This window comes from Ahaetulla prasina, chromosome 3 (genome assembly GCF_028640845.1).
Source record: "Ahaetulla prasina isolate Xishuangbanna chromosome 3, ASM2864084v1, whole genome shotgun sequence".
Lineage (NCBI taxonomy): Eukaryota > Metazoa > Chordata > Lepidosauria > Squamata > Colubridae > Ahaetulla > Ahaetulla prasina.
Window position 1 is genome coordinate 62,853,573 of NC_080541.1, and position 23,824 is coordinate 62,877,396.

The following is a 23,824-nucleotide window of genomic DNA, read 5'->3' on the forward strand; positions in this document are numbered from 1 at the left end:
TTTTTAATACTAGCCACCCCCATGGATCCTTTCCGGTTCCGTCTATTCCTATTCCAAATTCTTTATATTGGATTCCTTGTTCTGTATTAAATTTCATTTTGTATGCAATCTGTTAAGTCAGTTTGCAAACAATCAGGAATCATAGTGTGGTATATCATTGTGTTCTCAATCTTCCCCTCTCTCTTTGTCATTTTTACGCATGGCTCTAATGGTTGGGCAGGTTTTAAGAGTATAATAAGAAGGCTTCCCCACACGTACCACCTTGTAATGTGCCAATACATCTACTATGATCTTAATATCACACTCTATTTTACACCCTGTACACAGAACACAATCAATACAGTGAGAACAACAACAACACCCACAAAGGCACCTGCAAAACCAGCACATCCAGGAGATAGTGGATTTTCTCACTCTTTGTTTCTTTTGGTTGAGGCAGAAATATAAACAACAATACAGTTCTTGATAGAAAATTTTTTGATCCTTATGCCTCTATTACCCCTCCTTCTTTCAAGAAGATCGACTATTGGTACATTAAGTCCTTTGAACTTTGTCTTGAGTGGGCCTCCTTGGTGAGACTCCACCTCCCACCTCTCTGGGGCTGGCACGGGTCCTTTCACTGAGTGTAGTGAGTCCAACCCTTCTCGGCTGTCTGGACTGCAGTTTCGGAAGTGAGTAGTACTTGGAATGGTCCCTCCCACTTCGGGGTTAACTTTTCCTCCTTCCAGCTCCAGATCAGCACCCAATCACTGTGGTGGAATTTGTGGACTGGAAACTCCAAAGGTGGTGTTCGAGCCAATAGTCCTTTTTCCTAAGAAAATCAAAATATCTGGACAGTTTATGCACATGTTGTTTCAACACTTTGTCTCTGGTTTTCAGGAATCCATGCATATGCTTCCTGGATTGAAAGCTACTCAAACAACAATTCATATGGTGATAATCCAATATTCTTTCTAGGTTGAGTGTAACAAAACTCTTGACACCACTGCTGCTGTAGCATTACTGCAGGGAAAATCTTCAACCCATCCTGTGAGGTGGTCCACTATGACCAATAAATATTTTACTCTCCCCACTTTTGGTAATTCTGTAAAATCTACTTGAATACATTAAATATTTGTCTATAATTGACTTTGCTACAGGATAAATTCCAATACAACCATAGCATTTTAAAAGTTCATCTACAATAGCTTGAATTCCCCAATGAGTCCCTTCATGAAGTTTTTCTATTTATTCTGGTGCTATTGGTTTACTTATTACTTGCCTCCCATCTGGGAGGAACCACTTTCCCTTATTGTTATTATTATTATATTTGGCCAAAGGCATATACTATCTCAAATGCACATCTGGAATCTGTGTATATTGTCCCAATTTTCCCTTCCAAAATACATAAGAGTTTGATTTAGTGCATACAATTCACAAGTTTAAGCAGACCAATTTTGAGGCAAACCCCCTGCTTCCAGGATCTCTTTAGTATGCCAGTTTATCTCCTTTCTCCAGGGGTTTTTCCTCCAATTCAGGCCTTATTTTAGTTTGTAAGTTCATTACTTCAGAACAATAATTTTCTAACCCATACTGATCCATTGATCTGGTGTTGGCTAAGAACTATGCTGGATTCAAATTGTGATCTATAATTAAAACCCAATCTGTCTGCTGCATCATATTTTAGATGGGGTGCTCACAATGAGGGCTCTCCCAAAGGTCAATTTCCAACTTTCTTAGACCAATATTGTGGTAGCAGCAATTGCTTGAATATATATTGGTCATTCCCCTTATTATTGGATCCATTATTTTTGACAAGAATGCCACAGGCTTCTTTTGTCCTGCCCAGTCCTGAGCCAACACCTCTTGTGCAATTCCATTCTCTGTGTTTACAAATAGATGAAATGGTTTTTCCAAATTTGGTAAACTTAATACAGGAGCCTTGGTTAAAGCTTGCTTCAAATTTTCAAAGCTTTCTTTTTCGTATCCCTCCCATTTCAAATTCCAAGGTTCAGATTGCATTAACTTTGCATACCGGGATTTGGTGAGATCAGCATACCCATCAATCAATCCAGAGTCTGCAGTATCCAACCAAACCTAAATTTCCTTAGTTCTTGCTTGTTTTTAGATAGAGGCTGAGATGCCACCTCTTCTATTCTATCAGGAGTGATTTTCCTACTCCCTTCACTAATTGTGTATTCTAATGCTTTGTCCACTTAATCTCATCTCTGCAGTTAATACTGATATCAAAGCACACTGCCCCGGTGTCAATTAAAAACACCACTTCCTCTTCCTTAGGTCCCACTGCTAAATTTATCATGGGATCTCCGTGGAATCCAAAAAGGAATCGCCCCTGACACCACTACTATTGACTTTCATCTTCTACCATCATATTGTACACTTATGCCTCCCTTCTTCTGATCAGGCAGTCTTAAACTCTGTTCTCCCTGCCCCACCATGTCTTCTTCCCATTATCACTTGATTCTACCCTTGCATTCCTTTATTCCTTCCCTGTCTGAAGGTTCCCTGTGATAGCTAGCTGGGGTTTCAGATTTCCCTCTACCACTTCCTTACCGTTGCTACCATGTACCACCCACAACATCCATAAGTTTCCAACATCTGCCTTCCATCCAGTCCTACTTTCTCTAACTCCTTCTCATAACATTCCTCCTACCACTGCCTTTCTGGCTTCCAAGTCAGCTATGTCTATGCAGACCAACTTCCTGGCTTCCATCAAAACATCCTCTCTCCCTTCTACTATTGCATATCCATTACTTTTGTCCCCCTTCTCCCACTCTGGAGGATCCCTCTATAAACAAATTAGCTCTTTCTCCCAAGGGAAAATCCATTAAACCAAATTTAACCTTAGACTATAATACAACTACCCCAACAAAATAATGTTCAAGATCTAATACTCAACTCCTTCAGGTGTTATTTTTGTAGTTCTTACATTAATCAAATGTATTTTGATTAATGTAAAATCCTAAGTATTTTATCTTTCTTTCTACATATTGTAATTGCTAACTCATGTTTGAAACAATTCCTAAAAGGGCAACAACTATATGCTGCTAACAAATAATGCCTTAGAATGGAGTACCTAAGCATTCAAAATCAGTGTATCCCACACACAGACATTTGAAGTAAAAAAACAGCTTTAAAAAAGAAAACACAAAATCTAAACGAGGTATTTTGGATCAATGCTCTGAAATATATTCGGGCCAAACTTTAGTATCTATTATCTGTTTTAAGTAAAATGTGAGTCAGATTCAGATTGCATTCAGATGGAAGCATATTCTCATTGAATAGGTTAAAACATTTGCAAATATAAGCAAAGTCTTTCAAAATAATTTCTTTTATATATAGGTTTAATTAAGCATTCTAAACAAAAATTTCCAAAAGAAAATAAAATCAAAATTGTATTCAGAGCAGAAAAGAAAATATATCTGCATAGCTTTTATATGCAGATGAAAGAGACCAAAACAATGAGAGGCAAGGCTGCACAAGCAGGTCTCCCATTTGCCCCACCTTTCGCAGACAGGCTCAACAGAGGGGGTGGGGGTGTAAGAGAAAAAAAATGGTTAAAAGGAGCAGAAAAGCCTCACTCCCCCTCCCTTTCCTACTTCTCTCTCACCTCTAAGGCAAGAAGGTCCTTGAGTAAGAGAAAGAAAAGTAACAACCAGCGAAAGGAAAAAATGTTTAAAACACTGCACAGAAATCTCACCCCTTTCCTCCATTCAGCAGTCTCTCAACAAAATAATTTTCTCCGTTTCTCCCTCTCTTTCTAGCTTTAGTAAATCACACATTTTTCCCATATTTTCCATGGGATCTTTCTCATTTCTTTTCCTTGCAACTTACTGTTTCTTTATACTAAAGAGAATTAAAGTACATTCACACCAACTTTTACCCTCAACGTACTCACATTTGCACTGCAATCAAACTGCTTGTGTAAACCAATTTCACATGCAAAAATCCCCTTTCATGAAAAACAAACATTACCATTATTTCAGGGAGCTTTTTCACAAACCAATGAGCTCCATTTGCTAAATAATTTTGTGTACTATTATCAGAGGGTTTCATCCTCCATCTAGGTCAATCTGTAGCTCGTTCCTCAAGCAGTGGGAAAACTCAGAAAGTGGTTTTAATCAAAAATGTGATTTTGGGCCCTAACCACTGCCAGTTTCCCACAGCTTTAAGCCCAAGCTGAAAAATTTACTTAATTTGCTGGCCAGCCAAACATATCACAATCAATTCAATCCCATTCAATTCTACATGCACATCTAAGAATTTTAACAGAAATCACATCAAATTGTTCAAGTCAAATTACATAAAACATAAACTAACCATATCTTCTTTGGTCAGCCCCAGCTTCTAAATCATCTTACTGTATGGAGGGGCTTCCCCAACCTCTAAGTATTTTTCCCTAAAAGACTAGTCGGGTCTATTTACAATTTGGGGTTCTTCTTAATTGTTTCAGTGAACTTCTCACTTTTACTCAAAGTTACATCCATTGTTCTATCTCCTCAAGCACTGGATTGTTGCTAATTGTTTTTGCCCTGAGGATGTTCTGTCCCTTCTGATTCTAGCTTGAATCTCCCAGCCAGCGCTGGCTTATTTTTAAAGATCCAGACTATTCTCTATCTATCTTAGATCTCCCAGCAATCGCTGGCTTATCTTTAAAGATCCAGACTCTTCTCTATCTAGTTTGCACATCTCCCTTAGCAGCTGTCCTAAAAGACTATTGGAAGGGATTTCTACCTCCCTATTTGTTAGTTTTATAGTTACTTTCTTATTATTTGCTTTACAACAACAACAACTGTTTTTACAACAATTACTTAGACTCTTGAGAGTTTTCCTGACTATGGTTCCCTGAGGTTCTCGATCTTATGGCCACTCAAAATCCACAACACCAATTCGCTTCCCTTCAGGCTGGCCTTCCCCCTCGCGGGAGTTAAGGAAACGCAATCTTTCAGGTCCTCACTCGCTCTGGACTTACCAGTGTTCCCAGAACACAGTCCAACACACACACACAGCCATTATCGCAGAAACCTCCCATAATCGCTCTCCTGACCATCCAGGTACAATTGCATGTTTCCCTCCTTCGGGGCAAAAGTTTCCTACCTGGGACCTGTGCACTAGGATTACTTGGTCGTCCTGGACCTCTGTTTTTGACTTTCTTTCTCTTTCCTATTCTTTGATTTTGTAAATCAGAGTTGTTAATTTATTTTGGCTCGGAACCCGCAATGGGAAACTAGATCTCAGGCAACTCCAGGCAGTTGAAAACAACTGGCGCGCTTCTGGATTTTACTGAGAACAGCATCCCCTAGAGATTCTTTGAGCCCCACACTGGGCGCCAAGATTGTGAGATTTAAAACTCAAATTTGATATTCACAACTCCAAGACAAGTCTGATTAACAAAATCAAAGATTTATTGTAAAAAAATATGAAAATAAAATAAAATAAAAAAAGCGGTTGCAAGCACGGCCTCTTAGACTCTTCCCAATTGGATTGAGTTCAAAGAGCGCAAGAAGCAGTTTTCAAGCTACACATTTTATACTCCTACACAATGCACGCCACGCCTAAGAAATTCCCCCCTTACCCACTTTGTCCTTTTAGTTGTTTTACACCTTTAAGGGTCATATTGGCAATTTCCGTCCATTCTCTGATATCTTTTCTTATTTACTTATAATTTTCACTTTGGGCCGATGTTCCTGTCTCCTGATAGGATTTTTGGCTCAGGTGTAAGTTTCTGTCTCTGGGGAACTCTTATCAAGTCATAATACATTGTCTCCACAATTGATTACATTACCAATTGTAGTCACTTTGCATAGTCAGAAAACAGCAAACAGATGGTCTCACACTTTGGTATTACATTTGTTACAATTTATAAAAGAATAACCTTTATTTATTTCCTTTACCGCCCTGAGACCTTCGGGAGAAGAGCGGTATACAAATTAAAACATTATTATTATTATTATTATTATTATTATTATTATTATTATTATTATTATTATTATTATTATTATTATTATTACATGGTACTCTGAGTTCTAGGACATTCTGAGAAGCATCAAGGGCATCAATAGCACACACAAAAAAAGTTTTATCTTGGTCTTTGTTCACACTACTATTGCATCGCTACTATTGCATCACTGCATGACTGGTTGACCCTTCCTCCAGATAAAATAATACAGTTTGGAAAGGACTTAAAAGTGTGTTTCACTAAAGGTTTTTAATCCAGGGAATAAAAGAGTTTAAATTACAAGGAAGTAGATTTGTACGGGGCATCTGAAAAAAAATATTCTAACATTAAATACTAATCCAGTTGGCTGAACTACTACAGATGTCTGGGGTAGTAGTGTAATACTGTACATTAAGTAACTGAGCTGAAATTGCACAATGCTCACTGTCATCTCTAACCAAAATACCTATTATGTGAACATGCCCATCTGATAGGGCTATGTTTCTTTTTCTGTTTTATTAAAATTAGTGATCCAGTACGATGGATTATTAGATTCGGTGGATTTAGCCAGGCATATATTAAAAGGAGAACGTTCTTCTTTAAAAGTAAAGTGCTGCCCATTGGAAGTAAGTTCTACTGCACTGTTTCTCAACGTTAGCAACTTCAAGACATCTGAACTTCAACTCCCCAGAGTTGCTCAGCCAGACCTCTTGAAGTTGCCAACTTTGAGAAACACTTCTACTGATTTCGGTAGGATTTGTCCCAATAAAGCAATACCGGATTGCATCTTTCATCAAATAAAAGTCCAGCCAGCCCGAGATTTATTATTCTGCTTTCGGCACAGACTCGGCTCGACCGAGGCCACCTTTAATAAAACTTTACGCAAGCGGTCAATAACGCAAGGAAAAGCCGCTTTAGGAAAAAGGGGGGGGGGGAAAGCCGGCCGCTCACAGAGGCGGGGGGCGCGGCCTAGCGCGTAGCAATGACGGCGCCGACCGACAAGGTGAACTCGGCGTCTCCGGCTTCAAGGGCGTTGCTGTCAATCCTTGAGATCTCGGCCCGCCTTTTCCCGCCTGCCAGAGCCGAGAGTGGTTGACCCTCCCAGGAGATGGTCTCTGCTCTTGCCTTGGTGACGCAGATACTGACGTCTAGGGTCACGTTCCTATCCGGGAAGCTCCGCCTTTTCCTTCTGAGTCCAGAAGCCGGTCCCTTCCGCCGCTCAGTCGTCGCCGCAGCAGCTCTTTGAAGGATGAAGATCTGGAGCTCGGAACACGAATTCGGGTAAGGGAGGGCAGAAGGGGCGCTTCTCTCCGGAGTGGGGGGGGGGAGGAGGGAGAGAACGTAGCTTGACATCCAACACGGGTTCCTCTCTAGCCTGCTCTGTTGAAGATCTCCAGCTTTTCCTGCCTTGCTGTCTTCCCGTCCCTTTAAATTCCCTTTAGTGGGAAAGGCTGAACTGATCCACTTTGAAACCATGGTTTATTTCTTGGGTTTGCGCAGTGGGCTCCCCGGAACGCTCTCTTAAAAGATACGAAGAGGCAGCCTCGTTTTTGGACTGGAGGTTTTTAAGAAGAGACTTGGACGGTCTACTTGTCTGAAATGATATAGGAGGATCTCCTGCTTGAGCAAGGGGCTGGACTAGAAGACCTCCAAGGTCCTTTCCAGCTCTATTCTGACTCAAGATGTTGTGTGAATGCAGCCTGTAAATCCCCACTCTATTGGGTAACGCCAGGGAAACCCGTTTCCTACAACGTGTCTGCCTAATTGTTGTAGCTTTGCCGACCTCACAGTCATGATGTTGAAGACATAGGTGAAAAGTGGGAAAAGCTTTAAAAGTTGCCCGGTATTGGTGGATGAGTGTAGATCAAGGCACACTCATTTTTATTTCTTTAAGGCATTAATTCAGTCTTTATAGTAAGTAGGTCTTTCCCCCCTCTAGTGTTTCCTTCCTGTCCTTATTGCAGGGCAAAGTAGTTCTTCATTTGCCCTCTAACAGAAACTGGTAAGGGGACACTTCTGCTAGGATGCTGGAAGGTCATCATCAGGTTGGTGTTTTCTTCTGTAGGAATTTAGCACCCACCCCCCTCCTAGAAGAATGAAAATATTTTAGAAAATATTTAAAAGGCAGAATATATTTCCCTGAATGAGAAATGGAGAAACATGTTTTAAAGTCAAAGCAACTTCCTGCCACTCCCCACCTTTGTCAATGGGCAATTAAGGCTTCAGCCAAGCTCACTCAATCCCCCCATCATTTGCAACACAATAGAACTGAAACTCACCACATGGCAAGGCTCAGGCAAGCTTGAGGGACAACCTACAAGGCTAGCTAAGACCCCCACCCCCTGGGAGTCTGACAGCCAATCAGGGTACTCTTCCTGTGCCCCAGAAAGTTCAAAGCTCAGAAAAAGCATAAAACCAGGGAGCACACAGGATCTCGCCCTTTTCTGTTCAGGATCTCAAGCCATGTGATCCTGACCACCATTAAACCATCTTTCCAAGCAGCCTCCATGTTTCCAGTGTCTTTGTCCCCACTTGGAACTGAACCCAGATGGATATTTCTTCCAACACTTCCTGTAGAAACACGTGCGTGATAAGTATGCAGTTTTAATGAACAGTTTGATTAAGTGACAAAACTAGTACTAAATGTTCTTCTCTGGCCCCCACTGTTTTGACATTTTTGACGCTGCTTTGGTTATGAAAAATCCAGAATTTGGACTTTGACTTAAATCCAAATTCTGGATTTTTCATAATCAAAGCAGACTTAAAAATGTCAAAACAGTGGAGGCCAGAGAGGAACATTTAGGATTAGTTTTACTTGTTCCTTTGTTGGAAGAAATATCCATCTGGGTTCAGTTCCAAGTGGGGACAAAGACACTGGAAACATGGAGGCTGCTTGGAAAGATGGTTTAATGGTGGTCAGGATCACATGGCTTGAGTTCCTGAACAGAAAAGGGATGAGATCCTGTGTGCTCCCTGGCTTTATGCTTTTTCTGAGCTTTGAACTTTCTGGGGCACAGGAAGAGTATCCTGATTGGTCTAGGGGTCTTAGTTAACATTGTAGGTTGTCCCTCAAGCTTGCCTGAGCCTTGCCATGTGATGAGTTTCTGTTGCTAGATGGGTCCTATTATGTTGCAGATGATGGCCCATTGACAAAGGTGAGGGGAGTGAGTTTCTGTCTCTGACCCATTGACAAAGGTGGGGGGAGTCAGGAAGCTGCTTTGTCTTTAAAACATGTTTCTCCATTTCTCATCCAGGGAAATATATTCTGCCTTTTTAAATATTTTCTAAAATATTTCATTCTTCTAGGAGGGGGGTGGGTGCTAAATTCCTACACCTTAATCAAACTGTTCATTTGTTTTTCCTGGTTTATGTTTCTCTGTATGTATACATAAGAAACATTTTGCTTTCTAAATCCATTTCTTCTTTGCCTTTTTTAAGTAGAGAGTTTGTCCTTTTGGAGACCAAATTAATATAAAATAGACTTTTAGCACTTCAAGGAAGGGTGGTAATGTTGTGATATGTTTCCAAATATTCAGATATGGGAAAAATAACATTCATAATCCAATCATTCTGGAATTTTCCAAGGAGAAAATTTAGGACACTGTAAAAATTGTCTTCATTGTAATGTCTGTTGGATAATTTTTGTTTTGCATGAACAGAAGTTATATTTTTTCTCTAGCAAAATTATGTTTCTTGCATGGAAATTAAAATTACGATTTCCTCAAACTCATTTGATACACTTGGTTTACATTTATTAATTATAATGCTATTTTTAATTAGCAAAATATGCTGGTAAATAGCTGTGCGATTATAAAATAATTCTATGAAGTTTCACGATAAGCCATAGGTCTTTCCTTTTCACTGATCTTTTCCCAGAACCCCATACAGTTCTTTCAGCTAATACTCAATGTGTGTGTGTGTCTGTCTGTCTATCTGATTAATAGAATGAATATGAATAAGCCCAACATAGTATCCTTCAGCTATTCTAATTTTCAGGCTTCTGAGTGATTCTGAAAAGTGCTGCTGTTTTAAGCATCATATTGAAGGTAATGAATTGATATTGTTAAACATTCACACTTTTTTAGACTTCCATGAAAGCCTAAAGAAAAAGATGGTACTTTAATAAATACCAAGGTGGTTCTGAAGCATTTAAAAATTTTTAAAGCATGAGGAGTCCTGTTCAGGCCACTCTCATCCTTGTGAGGTTTTTCCCCCTGAATATTTAAGGACATCTGAATGTGAATTTACCCTTTGTCACCTTTCTTTACAGTGTCTGGTTAGATTGCATAAGCCTTAAGATTTCACATATTGGTGTGATGAAAATCTTGCAATCCCATTACTGACATTTCAGCAATTTTAAACGTGCATTTTTATTCTGCAATAGATATGAAAATGAGAATACATTCCTGTGGCTGCAGTTTCCGACCAAAATTTATAGGACTCTCTTCTAATTGCATCAATAATAATCTGCTAAGAGAGGACTTTTAAATATGTGAAATAATTCCTTGGTGGAGGATTATTTTTTTAGAATGAAAATTGAAGATGGTGCTCTTATACTTAGTATATGTCAGTGCTCCTTCTACTAGAAATGGAAACAAGTAGATACATTTTTAAGACAAGATACAAATTGTGGTGCAAAGGTAGCAGGTAGAATGTGAACAGCGGTAAAAAAAAAGAACATTTGTCCCAATAATTTAATATGGCTGGCTGCGTGAATGTGCTTTTTGCCTAATTTATTGTATAGAAATGAGTATTGGATATATCAAAAGAAATATAAAGGTAATTTGACTATAGTAGAAATTGGCTATTTTAAACTCTAATAAAGCAAAAAGGCAAAGTCAAGAGGAAGGGGATAGCTTATAAATTTATGAAATAAGAATGCATGCTATGGAAGGAACATTGAATACAAAAATGAGCAACCAATGTAAAAGAAGAATGTTGAGATGGCTTGATCATAGAGAAAGAATGAGGATCAAATTGCAAAACAAGTATGTAAAGGAGAAGACAAAGAGCATTAGGGTTGCATGGAGTTGATGAACTACCTCTTCAAAAAGAGACCAATGAGGGATTTAAAGAATAAAAAACTATTATGTGAAAATATAGAAAAGGTAAAAACCGAAACTGGGACATGTAATGAAGGTGTCTTTTCCTGGTCTTATTTTTTGTCTTTTAAATCTTTTGTTTATATTTTTTCTAAGATTTGCATAACATTGCTTAACTAAACAAAGAACTGCATGATTGGTATGATGTATATCAGTGAACCAACACCCCAGAATAGCTGTCAGTTTATCAACGTTTATTTAAGGTTAAATCCCGAAACTTGAGATAGTCAATTTGATGGTGTAATGTAACGTATATTATGCTTACCTTGAGTTTTTAAAATTCACATTATTATTTGTCTGACATTTAGTATCAGACATTTAGCTTTTAGCAAAAGCCTCACTCTATATGGAACTGCCAGAAGATAAACTGTATAAGTAGAGCTCACTTAAAGACAATAATTTGGACTAGATTTTCTATCACTAAGCAATAAAGTTATGAGTGTGATGTCACATGACCAGATTTCTTCATGACAACAATCCCAGCAGTTCCTGTTGCTGATATTAAGTGAGGACCTCATATGATTGGGACTTGTGACTTCTTACCAGCTTCTAGCAAGTAAAGACAATGGGGAAGCTGATAGGAAATTGCAAGTCTCCTTCGGTGGCTTTACAAGCGGGGAAGCAGGTGTTTGAGGATCTGGGATGCAGACGTGTGTGTGGGGTAGGATGGTATTTTGTTGTGGTGTGAACCCGGCAAGGCCAGTGTGTGCGCATCACAAGTGCAACCAGATAGGTGGCTGCCTACCTGCCTGGGACCATGGTTTGGGATTTCTTTGAGAGAAAGAATAGTGGGAATTATTTACCATAGTAACTTGCAACCTTCCATGTGGCTTCCCCATTGACTTTCTTATAGAAAGCCAGCAGAGAAGGTCACAAATGATGATCACAGGATGCTGTAAGTGTAAGCCAGTTGCCAAGCATCTGAATCGTGGTCATGTGATTGCAGGAGTGTTGAGATGGGCACAAATATGAATACTGGTTGTAAGTATCACGTCAACCCTGTCCTAAGTTTGAATAGTTGCTGAACAAGTGGTTGTTAACCAATAACTACCAGTATGCATTCTTGCCTATAAAAAGAGTTCCTGTCAGCTCTTCAGATTTGGAAAGAAAGAATGGAATGTTCTGGCACCCTGAATGAGATTGTACTACTGATATGAATTGGTGAAGTTCTTGTTGCAATTATTTATCCTGTGTAAGACTCATGCTAAAAGATATGTTTAATGTGATTTGAAATTGCCAGTGCACATCAGAAAAGAGAGCATTTTGAGCATTTTATTTTATTTTTATCCTGCCTGTGTTATTATTTATAAATAACTCAAGGTGGCAAACATACCTAATACTCCTCCTTCCTCCTATTTTTTCCACAACAACAACCCTGTGAAATGAAGTGGTTGGGCTGAGAAAATGACTGACCCAAAGTCCTCCAGGCAGTTTTTCATGTCTAAGACAGGTCTAGAATTCACCATCTTCTGGTTCCTAGTTCACCACCTTAACTACTAGACTACACTGGCTTTTCCCCTGTGTTGGAGGAAATATTATTAAATTAAGAATCAAAGTGTTTGAAAATAGATCCAACAAAGTATATTTTATTGGCAGGCCCCAATTATAGGAATCACAGGCCTCCTCACTAAGGAATTGCAGAACCCTGAACAAAGCATGGTTATAGATGTTAGACATTTTCTTTGTTACTCTTTGTTACAAAAGATTAAGAAAAAAATGTAAAACACAGTGAGACCTTTGAATAAGAATGCCTTTGAATATGATGGTGAGTAACCTTGCTCTGGTGCTCCAGTATTCCTTCACACAATTAAGATGCCCTCTTGCTGTATACAGTCAGCACATTTTTAAAACAATAGTGTTTAATGTTTCTGCATGCTTCCTCTCATCTCATTCTGTTAACATTCTGAGGAAAGACAATTGTTCTGATTTCTGTTATCTGTTACTCTAGGGACACTGCACTAGTCTTCATTTCAAATTCTGCTGTACAGTAAATTTTAAATTATGGAAGAGCTGTTAACTAAAAGAATAACTCAAGTATAAATGAATTAAACCTCCAGGCAAGGATTAATTATCAAGAGAATCTATTTTAGCATATGGGAATTGCAACAGAGCCACTTAAAAGAGAGATGTGGAACAAGTGATTAAATAGAAGAATGTTCTGTTCTTCTCCTTTCAATTCGAGTGATCTACTTCTAAAGTCCAGCTTACATATTCAGAATATACACGTGTTATGTGCTGACTTATATTCAGCAGCCTGAGGCAAGTAGGGAACAAAGGTTGTGAATTGTAGTTTGGTTTATCTTTGGATACTTCCAGACTTATCAGCAATAGTTTCAAATTGACCTAGTTTCTTGAATAGGCATGCCTGGAATCATGATGCCTTTGTCAGATATTTCATTTGCATAGTCAGTTTTCTGGAGCCATCAGAATTCAGCATAAATAGAAAATATAAATAGATTTTAAGAGTGACAGATGAGAGCTATCTAGGAATTTAAAACTTCCAGAAATATGGTGAGGGGAAAAAATAGACAAACTAATAGAAATGAGAGAATATTTCCAGGTCAAGTAAAAACTACTTTAAAAACTCATAACCATAATTGAAACAGTTTCTAAATACATTGTTGGCACTGGTGATTAGAAGAGCTCTGTTTTAAGAAAATCTTAAATACAGGATTGAATTTATAACCTGAAAGATTTTCCTTTGAGTACAGTAGACCATTCCTAGAAAAGAACTTTTTACAGAGAAAATTTGTCTTGTTAGTTTTTAAAATGAATAATATTTGCATTGGTATTATAATAGTATGTTCTTGTAATGCTGCTCATGCTAAAAGAAATTCTGATATAATTCTTACAATTGAAGAATATAAAGTAGAATCGGCATTAAAAGTACATTACACATGAAGATTTTATTCTTTACAAAATTACCACATCATTTTATTGTACATTAATATTATGTTGGGCTAAACTTATGTCCTTTGGATTGGGGGCGTGGAGGGCTATTAATTAAAAAAATTGTGTACATTTATTTTCTCCTAACTAACGTAATATGAATGGGATTTGAATTTGAAAATAGGGAGATTCAGGAGATACTGATTCCTTGGGTGGGGGGGGGACGGGCATTTTTAAACACAAATTTAAAAAATTGCTACTTGCATTGAACCTTCTTAAAGATGTTTATTGATTAATTCTGTTCTATTTCATTTTTCTCAGGCATCCATGGGATACTGTAATAAAAGCTGCAATGAGAAAATACCCCAATCCTATGAACCCATCAGTGGTAGGAGTTGATGTCCTGGATCGAAACCTTGATAATCAAGGAAGATTACATAGTCATCGCTTACTTAGTACAGAATGGGGTCTACCAAATATTGTAAAAGCTGTAAGTTACAAAAGCTAGTAATAAACAAAAACAAACCAAATAGAATGTTTTTACTAATTAGCCTCCTAAATTATTACCCTCTTGGGTTCTTAATACAATTATCACTTTTGACCTTGCATAATATTCTAGTGATAAATATTTAATATCGTTTTGTTAGGAGAAAGAATTACAGTGTCTGTGAGGAACCATACTTTATGTTCATTGTATAATTTCTGCTCGTGTGACTTTGGATTAATTTTCATTTTTTTCTTTTTTTCTTCAAGATTTTGGGAACAAATAGAACTGTTACTTACATTAAAGAACATTCAGTAGTTGATCCAGTGGAAAAGAAAATGGTATTGAGCTCCACAAATGTAAGTAATAAAGTCTGTTGGGGTTTTTTGCTTGCAGGACAAAAGGCTTGCTGAATGCTTTCTCTGGGTGTCTTTAATACAGTGTTTGAAGATTCTTTGAAAAATATAGTTATAAGACCAAAGTGGTAAACAAGGACAGAACGCTAGATAATATCCAGTATCTCTAAAGTAAACCTTAGGAAAGTCATGCTGGGGATTATAGGTCTGAGTGTACGATGGGCATCCTAAAAGAATCACAATAAATTATTATGGTTATATTGATACTTAAACTATGAGCCTTGAAACTCTTCAGGCTATAGCCCCAACAATGGGTTTAAGATTTCACCATTTTTAAAATGGTCCTTTTAATTAAGGAGTTGCAGAATCTAATTTTAAGATTTTTTTCATTTAATATGAAAGAGTAAGTCAGAAATGATAAAAGAACTAATTTTTGTCTTTATTTTTCTAAGATAACGCTTACGAATCTTGTATCAGTGGACGAACGATTAGTTTATACACCTCATCCTGAAAATCCTGAAAAGTAAGTTTAGATGTTCTGCTTAGACAAAAGTGTGAAAATTAAGAATCCTTTGTGGTCTAATTTTTTAATTTTTTTCCTTCCCTAGGACTCTTCTAACTCAGGAAGCAATTATTACAGTAAAAGGTGTTAGTCTCAGTAGTTACTTGGAAACTTTAATGGCCAACACAATATCGTCTAATGCTAGAAAGGTAGGCATATAAAATATTTTTATTGTCTTAACTGTTACTACAATGAGGCCTTTTAAAGACTTAGTACACATTGTCAATCCATTGGCTTTGGGGATAGATGGAATACAAGATGCCCTCAATTAAAAAACGATTTAGTAGTTTTTTTCCAGTAAGATGCCATCTAGACATTTTGGATTATAATCCAATATATAAATTGTCTGGAAGTGATGAGAGTTAAATAGAACAAAAGCCCCTTATTCAACATTTTGAAAACATATGGTGAATACATGATGGGTGATGGATTGCCCATTCACAAACCATTTGTGCTTCCTAAAATATTCCATCTTTTTTTTTAATTGCAGAGGGCATATTTATCACAGAAACTTTGACCTAAAGCTGCACCCCATTTTATTTTTAAAAAGGAAGTCATGGAATCCAGAGGATATTTAGAAATAAAAATTATGAGGCTGCTCTTTTGCCTTGCTAAATTAGCAATTAGTAGCTTCCTTTTATTTTTAAACGTTAAGAATGAGGTAAGAGGTTTGAGGATAGGCCAAAGAAATGTCTGAGGCCCCTATTGGAATTCAAAGCCAATCCATCTGAAAATCACTAAATTGCTGAATGGTAGAGAAACATTACATTAAACATTCAATCTAATTTTTTAAAAGTAAGATAAAGAACAGGAAAATGGCTATTAATTACTAGTGGTATTGCATATGTACTAATGATTGGGAACAATGGGCTAGGTTTCCTTTTCACATACATTTCTCTGTGTATGTGCTGGTTAAAATGGATATTTATAGCTAAAAGAGTAGAATGTGTGTGGCTGAGATATAATAATATATTCAGTTTGAACTTGAATTGGAAATGTGGCAGCTGGCCTCCTGAACATAGATCAGAGTATAATATTTCTTATTGCTAATTAGCTTCCCCAGTGGGCTTCTGAAGGCACATAGGATTACAGAGGAAGCAAGCCAATCATCTGCTTGCCATTTTTAGCCTCAAAAGTAGGAGAGAAGAGAAAGAAAAGTGTTTATCTATTCATGTCTTTCGATTATATTATGCATTAGCAACTGTTTAAGGCAGCAGTTACCACTGCATGATATGATACGATGTGATGTGGTTACCTTCCTGAGGGAAATCTGGGAACAGGGGAACTACTTACAAGTTATATAAAATTAAAATTGCCCAAATGCCATGGAATATAAAATGAGAAAAGTGTGCAAAAGCTTGTTTTTCTCAAAGTTACAAGCTTGTAGGGAACATCCAAGAGTTCTTTTTTCCCAGCCCCTGGTTTCTTTGCAAATACAATCTGGCAACTACAATGTTGAATTTGTTCCAACTGTTCCATAGATTGTTTCATTGGACAATTCTCATCCAGTGTAGCAGAAATAGCCAATGCTATTGCTTTCTAAGTTCAGTAAGATATGCAAAACATGGCATACTTTCTGTTATGGCTTATACTCCATTGAGAACAGTCTGCTGCTTTAGGGAAAGCTGAAGTCAATAATTGGCCTGTCTCCCTTTTATTCTCTGTCCCTCACTTTAGTGCAGATTGCAAATACCTGCTCTGTTTAGTGACAAATGGAAAAAAAATAAGGTTGCAAAATGGTTACTTTAAATGATTGATGCTGCGTTTAAAATAAGGTGTAATATACACAGTCCATATGTTTGAGACATTGGTGATAAACCTGTCTCCTCCAGCTATTGCTGGTCTGTATTGGGCATGATGGTTTAAGCTTGTGGAAGTGCAATATGTGAAAAGGTACAAGTTTCCCATTCTGTGTTAGTGAATAAGAAAAAGCTAGCATCATAAGCATGTCATCTTTTTCAATAATTTCTAGTGCAAGTAATTTCAAATAAATTTGGAGAGTAGTCAGTGGTATTTTCATGTAAGTTGACAAGTCTGACAATCTGCAAGTCCCCTTTTTCCCCTGTGACTTTTGGTTTGTCTTGATTGTAGCACTATGAAATGTAACTTTGGGTTCTGTGAGTTGTAATTCTTATGTCCTTTAGAATTTAAGTAGAAATGAATGGCAAAATGCCCATTAAGTAGCTCGCTCCTATAAAGTCTATTTTTTGGAAAAGATCCATATGATGAGATGCTGTTCACAGAATTGTGGGAAATGTGATAATCATTTTTACATTTACCTGCCTGTTTATAAAATTGTCAATGCATTGCTTGACCTAATCATTTGCCTGCAGTTTTTCTACAGTATCCTTTTTTCTGTCCTAATTCTGAAACCACTAAACAGTCAGGGTGCCTCTGTATTTTTCACCCATTCAGCTGAGATCACTTTAATTTTGTAACCAAATGTCTAGATGGCAAGTTATTTTTTAAGAATTTGTAACACATAATCTCAAGTAGATGTTAAAAACAAGCAAGCAACAACACCACATGGACTTAGTTGACTCTTCAGTATTATATGATGGAATGCATGTTTATATGCTGTCAAAATCCCGCTTTGCTATATGTATAAACTTTTTTGGGGGTACTCTTGCTTGTTATAGCTATGCAATTAAAAATGTTTAATTTTGCGAGAGGCTTTTATATTGTAGGGTTGTTGATGGAATAACTGTTTGCTGCAAGTTGTACATTTTTTCTGTGTTGCTCCAGGGGTGGGATGCTCTTGAATGGACAATTCAACATTCTGAAAATGTTCTAAGTTAGCAGTCTCTTTCTACAGCTGCATTTTGTACTAACTAGTGGTAATGTCAGCATTTGTTATCTTGGTATAGCATTTCAGCTTCTAGCAAGTACATGCATGTTGTGGTGATGTACCTTTAAAAAGTTGCATGTTTTTATATGTATATACACACATTGCATATAGAGGAACAGTGTCCTTAATTCCTTAATTATGGAATCAGGGCTCCTTTGGTTTCTAAATACTTTGTCATAGGAAGATTCTTAATCCAAGGGGAACAATTTAAAGTTATTTTTATATTCTTTGTTGTTGCTTTTTGTGTAAAAAAGATTATTAGAATACTGGAGGAAACTTCTTTTCTGACATTTTTATGTTGAATCGGTTGAAGAGCTCTATTGTATCAGTACCTGTCATATCAGATGGATTATGTTTCAGGTCTGGGCATTGCAAGACTAGATGCAAGACTGCTGTAGAAATATGACGCCAACTGTATTTAGTTAATTGATTGATTATGTGCCAAGAAGTCATTATCAACTTTTAACAATTACATAGATTTTTCTGCATGGTGATCTCTTAACAGAATATTGTAATACAGCTTGTGCTAAAAGCTGTACAAATACAATCAGTGTACTCTGATTGTAATCTATAAGTATATAGATTCCAGCTGCTAGAATTTGACAGAGATAGATGGATGCTATCCAAAACATCCTCATGAGGGAGCAGCCAATTCTCAGGTTATTTACATCTCATGCCTTGCCTTTCTTGACAATGCAGTGGGAAAGAAGTGGGGAAGGTAGCAGACTACATACATGGCATGATATATCTAAGTCAGGCTGTATGTACTGTATTTACCCCATAGAAAGACAAGATTGCTTCCTCCAAATAATTAGGGGGTTGGAATTAAAGTTATCATTTTGGAGATTGGGCTTTATTTAGAAAGGGCTACTTGTCTGATGAATGTAACTCTTGTGACATCTAAATAGTTCTCTCCTTTCTTTCCTTCACCAACAGTTGCCTCCTTCCTTGACCTCGTCTCCTTCCTTCCTTCCTTCCTTCCTTCCAATATGATTCTTCATCTGGAGAGTGGTTTATGTGACAGAATGTTTGATATATGCAGATGGATGGATGAATGGATTAATTTGCCTTACAGTCTATTGATTTTAGAAAGTTATTCATTCAGTAGCCCCAGTTTTGCCTATTTCTGGAGTGTGATTTTTTTTGTGTTCATCACATATTCAAGCCTGTAAAACACTCATATTTATTGGCAATGTGGGAAATTTCCAGCTGGTGAGTTAACCTGGTTTAAATGTAAACCCTGGGCACAAAATTTTGTCTAGAAATATATTTTTCTATCTACTTATTTTGAAAATTGGTAGCCTTGGGGAACCTTGTCTTCAATTCAACACTGTCTTCCTTTGGATAAACGCAGTAGATATTGTTATCTTCATTATTTACAGATAAATGACAGCTTTTGTGCTTTTTAAGTGAACAGTCATACAGAACCTTTTGGTTCCACTTGCATCTAATTCAACCTAAAATGATTAGCATATTCTTGAGATTAAAACAGCTTTCTCTTTTTCATTCTCCTTCCATATAAGGAAAAACTAGAACTTTCTAGTTATAATTTATAATTATGTTTGTATCTAGATTAATACAATGAATGGCATAAAGAACCAGTTGCTGTTCATTGGAATGCGATGAACTGCAGCTCATTAACTGAGATGTTACTTGAATTCACACTAATAAAGTAATATTTTCCAAAATAAAAGTATTGATTTTGTTTGTCTCCAATTGAATAACTTGTTTTTAAAGGTACATATTTTAGTTTCTGATAAAATTGTCAGTTATCTATAGAAATAAATATAGATAGGGCCCTTTTTACATTTTTTTATCAACTTGGAATAGAATAATTTAATTTCTTTGCTTAATATCCTAATTTATAGGTAATTAAAATTTATACAAAGATGGTGCAATATTGTAATTTCTTTTAAAACTGTGATTTTTGGAGTGTGTGTATATAGTATGAAAATGGTACATGCTCACCGTATATTTTTAGTTGCCCTTAAATTAAAAACATTAATGTGTCAATTTTGTACTACCATCATATGCATAAACATATTAAAGGTGCATGTTTATTGGCAAATCTGCTTGCTTACAGTGTATATTAATACACTACTTGGAAGTACATTGCAAACGAATTCTTCGTCAGGATTGCTCTGCCCATAACTAACTTAATTAAAAGTAATTTAATTTATGTGTCTCCTTCAACTGCTAGAAATGAAAGAGTAACTGTTCATTGCAACATAAACTTCGGAATTCAGACATTCGCTTATTTATCAGTATAATTGGAATTTGCTGGAATCAAATTGTTATTTCACTTCCTAGAATTTATTTAAATACACATCCCCAAATTTTATTTAACCTGGAATTTTGTTGACATAGATGAGAGATTTGAAGTAATATTTAAAATTTCTGAAAATTGATATATTGCAAGTATCTTGCACTGTAAGAATGCAACAGTTCACGCTGTGTTTTGCAATCAACCAGTGAATGTCTTCTTTCAGCATGTTATTTTTCTATGTTGATGATTAATTTTCATCATTTTTAAAAAGATTTTATTTAGAAATTTTAAAAGTAGATCTGAACTGTGTAATTTGCAAAGCTGAAGCATGTTCAGATAGGTAGTAGTTTAAAGATGGTTGATTTAGAATAAAAAATGTTGAAATGTTTGCTGGCATCAAAAAATATGGAAATATTAACAATGAATATAGTTTGCAAAAATGTGAAACTACCTGAGAAAATATATAATTGATCTGGATGCTCTTTAATAATTATGCAATTTGTGTCATCTCTCTACCATTAAGCCTTTTATTAAGAGATACTGTAATACTGAATTTAGATAATGACCTCACCCTAGATTCTTTTGGGAAAAGTCATGGCAGATAAGTTATCATAAATTCAGGATCAGTTATACTGTTGCAGGCCTAAAGTTGGAGTATGGAGAGTTCTTAAGGCTCAGCCTTGGATCTGCTATATTTACTTGGCGCATTTTTCCTCACATAATTAAACTGCTATTAAGAATTCATATTTTTGCAATTTAGGGACAATACATGCAAATAGTACAATAATTTAGCAGATGAAGACAGAGTACCATCTGATTATTTTTTTAATAAAAGCAAAATTCCTGATTTGAGTCGTAGGTTTTGCCGTTGTCATAGTAAGCGGGGCATAGGTAAGCAATTCTAATAAAGTTTTCTATTCCTACCTCACATATTTTTACAGAACTATAGTAAACTTGGTATCTGGAGTATGTGCAGGTAGAACGTAGTTGATCTTGATTACATTAAAAAAAGATAGGCTTGGATATGGTTAGCGCTTGATGACAAATTGTTGCAAGTAAATTGTTGCCAGTTAATTCACTGCGTGTACTTATGACATGACTGTTACTTCATGTTGATGAGCTTTTAGGTGTAGGTTTAGCTCTCTAAGGTAATTTGATTCTAAGTATTTATGATACTTTAAAAAGTCTGAAATTTTATTGAACATAATTGGCAGTTATTCATTTTCTATAAGTTTATCTAAGTGGCAATAAATGACTAATTGGAAATCATTTCGAGCTAGAAGTAACACTTTAGTTGAGCTATTTATAATCTACCTAAGTGCCCTTGATGTACAAGTTTTTGTATTAACTTCAAAGATCAAAATATTAGTAAAACAGCACTAGCTATATATGAATATTCAATAATCATACATTAGGTAGGATTTTTTATTAGTTTTAAAACATTTCTTCAATTAAAATTTTAGAAGAAATTTATTTCAAGAACTGCAGGGCTGTGAACCTGTTGGAAGATTCTGGATTCATAGCCCATTGTGTTCTTCACCATGCTTTGTAGTGTCTTCTTTTAATCTTTGGTGTTTAGGGAATTTCTCAAAGTTGGAAATAACTAGCAATTTTTCCTGAGGTCTGAGCTTTTGAGCTTAAAACTGGCTTTTGAAGGACTCAGGGACCGTAGAATTCTTACGTAGCATTATTTTCTAGGACTAGCCCTTGAAGTATTATATAAATTCCGGAAGGGAGAAAAAGAAATCAGAGCAAGGAATTTTCTCATTTAGAAAAAGCAAAAAGATACTCTAATGTATTTTCTTTGATGAGATTGTGTGGTAGTGGCAAGTATAGTAATTCCAGTATTCTTACTATTGTGGTTTGTGGGGGGGAAAAATCACAACTTTTTGATTAGAACTTGGGTCATTGATATGTTTTGTTCTGGAAATATTTGTAAATCAATCTGTCTTTAACAGTCATCAAGAAATGTTTGAAACTTCATATTTGATTTGCTGGATTGAGAAAGTTATTCATTGCCATTCTTGGTATGCAATCTTGTAATTTAATTGGCAAGGGCATATTTTTTACATAAAAATTGTGTCCATGGGTTAAAAATTAAAGATTTTCAAAAGAAGTTAAAATTAATGACATTTCTTAAGAGAAGGAGGTGCAAGCAATATATTATTAATATATATAATAATATATATATTATAGAAACTTTTTCATAATCTTCAGTAATTTCAGAAACTAATTGCTTTGCTTTTGAAACTTTTTGAGTTCTGCCAGAGGAAAGTTTTACATGCTTAGAATTGTTTCCAGTCAGTCAAATAACCTTTTCTTTTTCCATTATAGGGGCGTGAAGCTTTAGAATGGGTGATTGGTGAACTAACTTCAACACGAGACAGTATGAAATCAACAATGGCAGCTGCTTCAATGGAAAACTGATGAACTGTCACAATCTTTATTTTTCCATTTAATTTTTTGTTATTGTTGTTGCTGAGGCAAATACTCCTTACTTTTTTTGATATACATACGGTATATAGGCAGGCAGAGAGAATGAGAGGGTCTGTTAACTTATAACCAGTTTTACAGAAGACTTTTTTTTTTCTTAACACTGAAGCATTTGGGGGACCCACTGCATTATAATTAAGCTTATTTTTATGTTTTTATATGGATTCAAGATATAGATACCTAATTCTCCACAGGACAGTGACCTCAAATTCAAGCTATTTACATGGATTTCAAACTGAAAGAATGATTGAAAATTAAGCTACATAAATACCAAGCTGTGTTTTGATAAAGAGCTAAGTGAATACACTTTTGAATGTGCTGCTGTTTTTGCTGCTTGAATCTTAGCATTTATTTTTTTAAGTACAGTTGTAGTTCTTTGGTGAAGTACACAGGTACCAAAATATGGAGATTCTGTCAATCTGTAGTGGCTATTTATTTTATTGTCATTGTATCTCGTAAAATGAAATTAAATGCCATCTTCAGTGTTTATTTGAGGGGGCAGGATGGAATACCAGTCCAAAATGTGTTTCAAATTTGAACAAGTTTAAGATATCTATACTTAGGAGTTGAAGTCCAGATATCTTAAAGTTACCAAGTTTGAAAAACATTGATCCAGAAGAGATATACTGTAGAGGCATGCTCTGATTAATTTCCTTAATTTTTCAGCATGGTCTCTTGTTTTAAAGAAGCCTGTTTGGAGAATATACCAAGCAGTGCTCCTTGGCAAGTTACAATTTGTTTCAGGTTTCTGTGGTATTATTTTTGCACTGTTTGTAGAGGGCTGAACAAGAAATGCCAACATTTTACCTCTTTATTTATATTCAAAGCACTGCTAAAAATAGAGCAGGTATTTTGCTACAAAATAATAATCTGAATATTTTCTTGC

The 23,824-nt window shown here is 36.2% G+C and overlaps 1 protein-coding gene across 2 annotated transcripts; it reads left to right on the forward strand.

Annotated features, from left to right (window-relative positions):
• The first annotated feature begins 7,039 nt into the window (after positions 1-7,039).
• PRELID3A (PRELI domain containing 3A) lies at positions 7,040-23,824 on the forward strand. 2 transcript variants are annotated; one of them, XM_058177033.1, is made up of 6 exons: positions 7,040-7,219; positions 14,251-14,419; positions 14,683-14,772; positions 15,222-15,292; positions 15,378-15,480; positions 18,077-22,770. In XM_058177033.1, the coding sequence occupies exons 1-6, from the start codon at positions 7,188-7,190 to the stop codon at positions 18,128-18,130; spliced, it is 519 nt and encodes a 172-aa protein (XP_058033016.1). In that variant the 5' UTR covers positions 7,040-7,187; the 3' UTR covers positions 18,131-22,770. The 2 variants fall into 2 exon arrangements, with proteins under 2 accessions (XP_058033016.1, XP_058033015.1); XM_058177032.1 differs by lacking the exon at positions 18,077-22,770 and adding an exon at positions 22,780-23,824 and having other exon boundaries at positions 7,056-7,219.

Bases quoted from the DNA above. Each gene is read 5' to 3' on its own strand.
- PRELID3A (XM_058177032.1), top strand. From the start codon at position 7,188: ATGAAGATCTGGAGCTCGGAACACGAATTCGG. The intron at 7,220-14,250 runs GTAAGGGAGGGC...CATTTTTCTCAG, and splicing joins AGCTCGGAACACGAATTCGG to GCATCCATGGGATACTGTAA. The intron at 15,481-22,779 runs GTAGGCATATAA...TTTCCATTATAG, and splicing joins TATCGTCTAATGCTAGAAAG to GGGCGTGAAGCTTTAGAATG.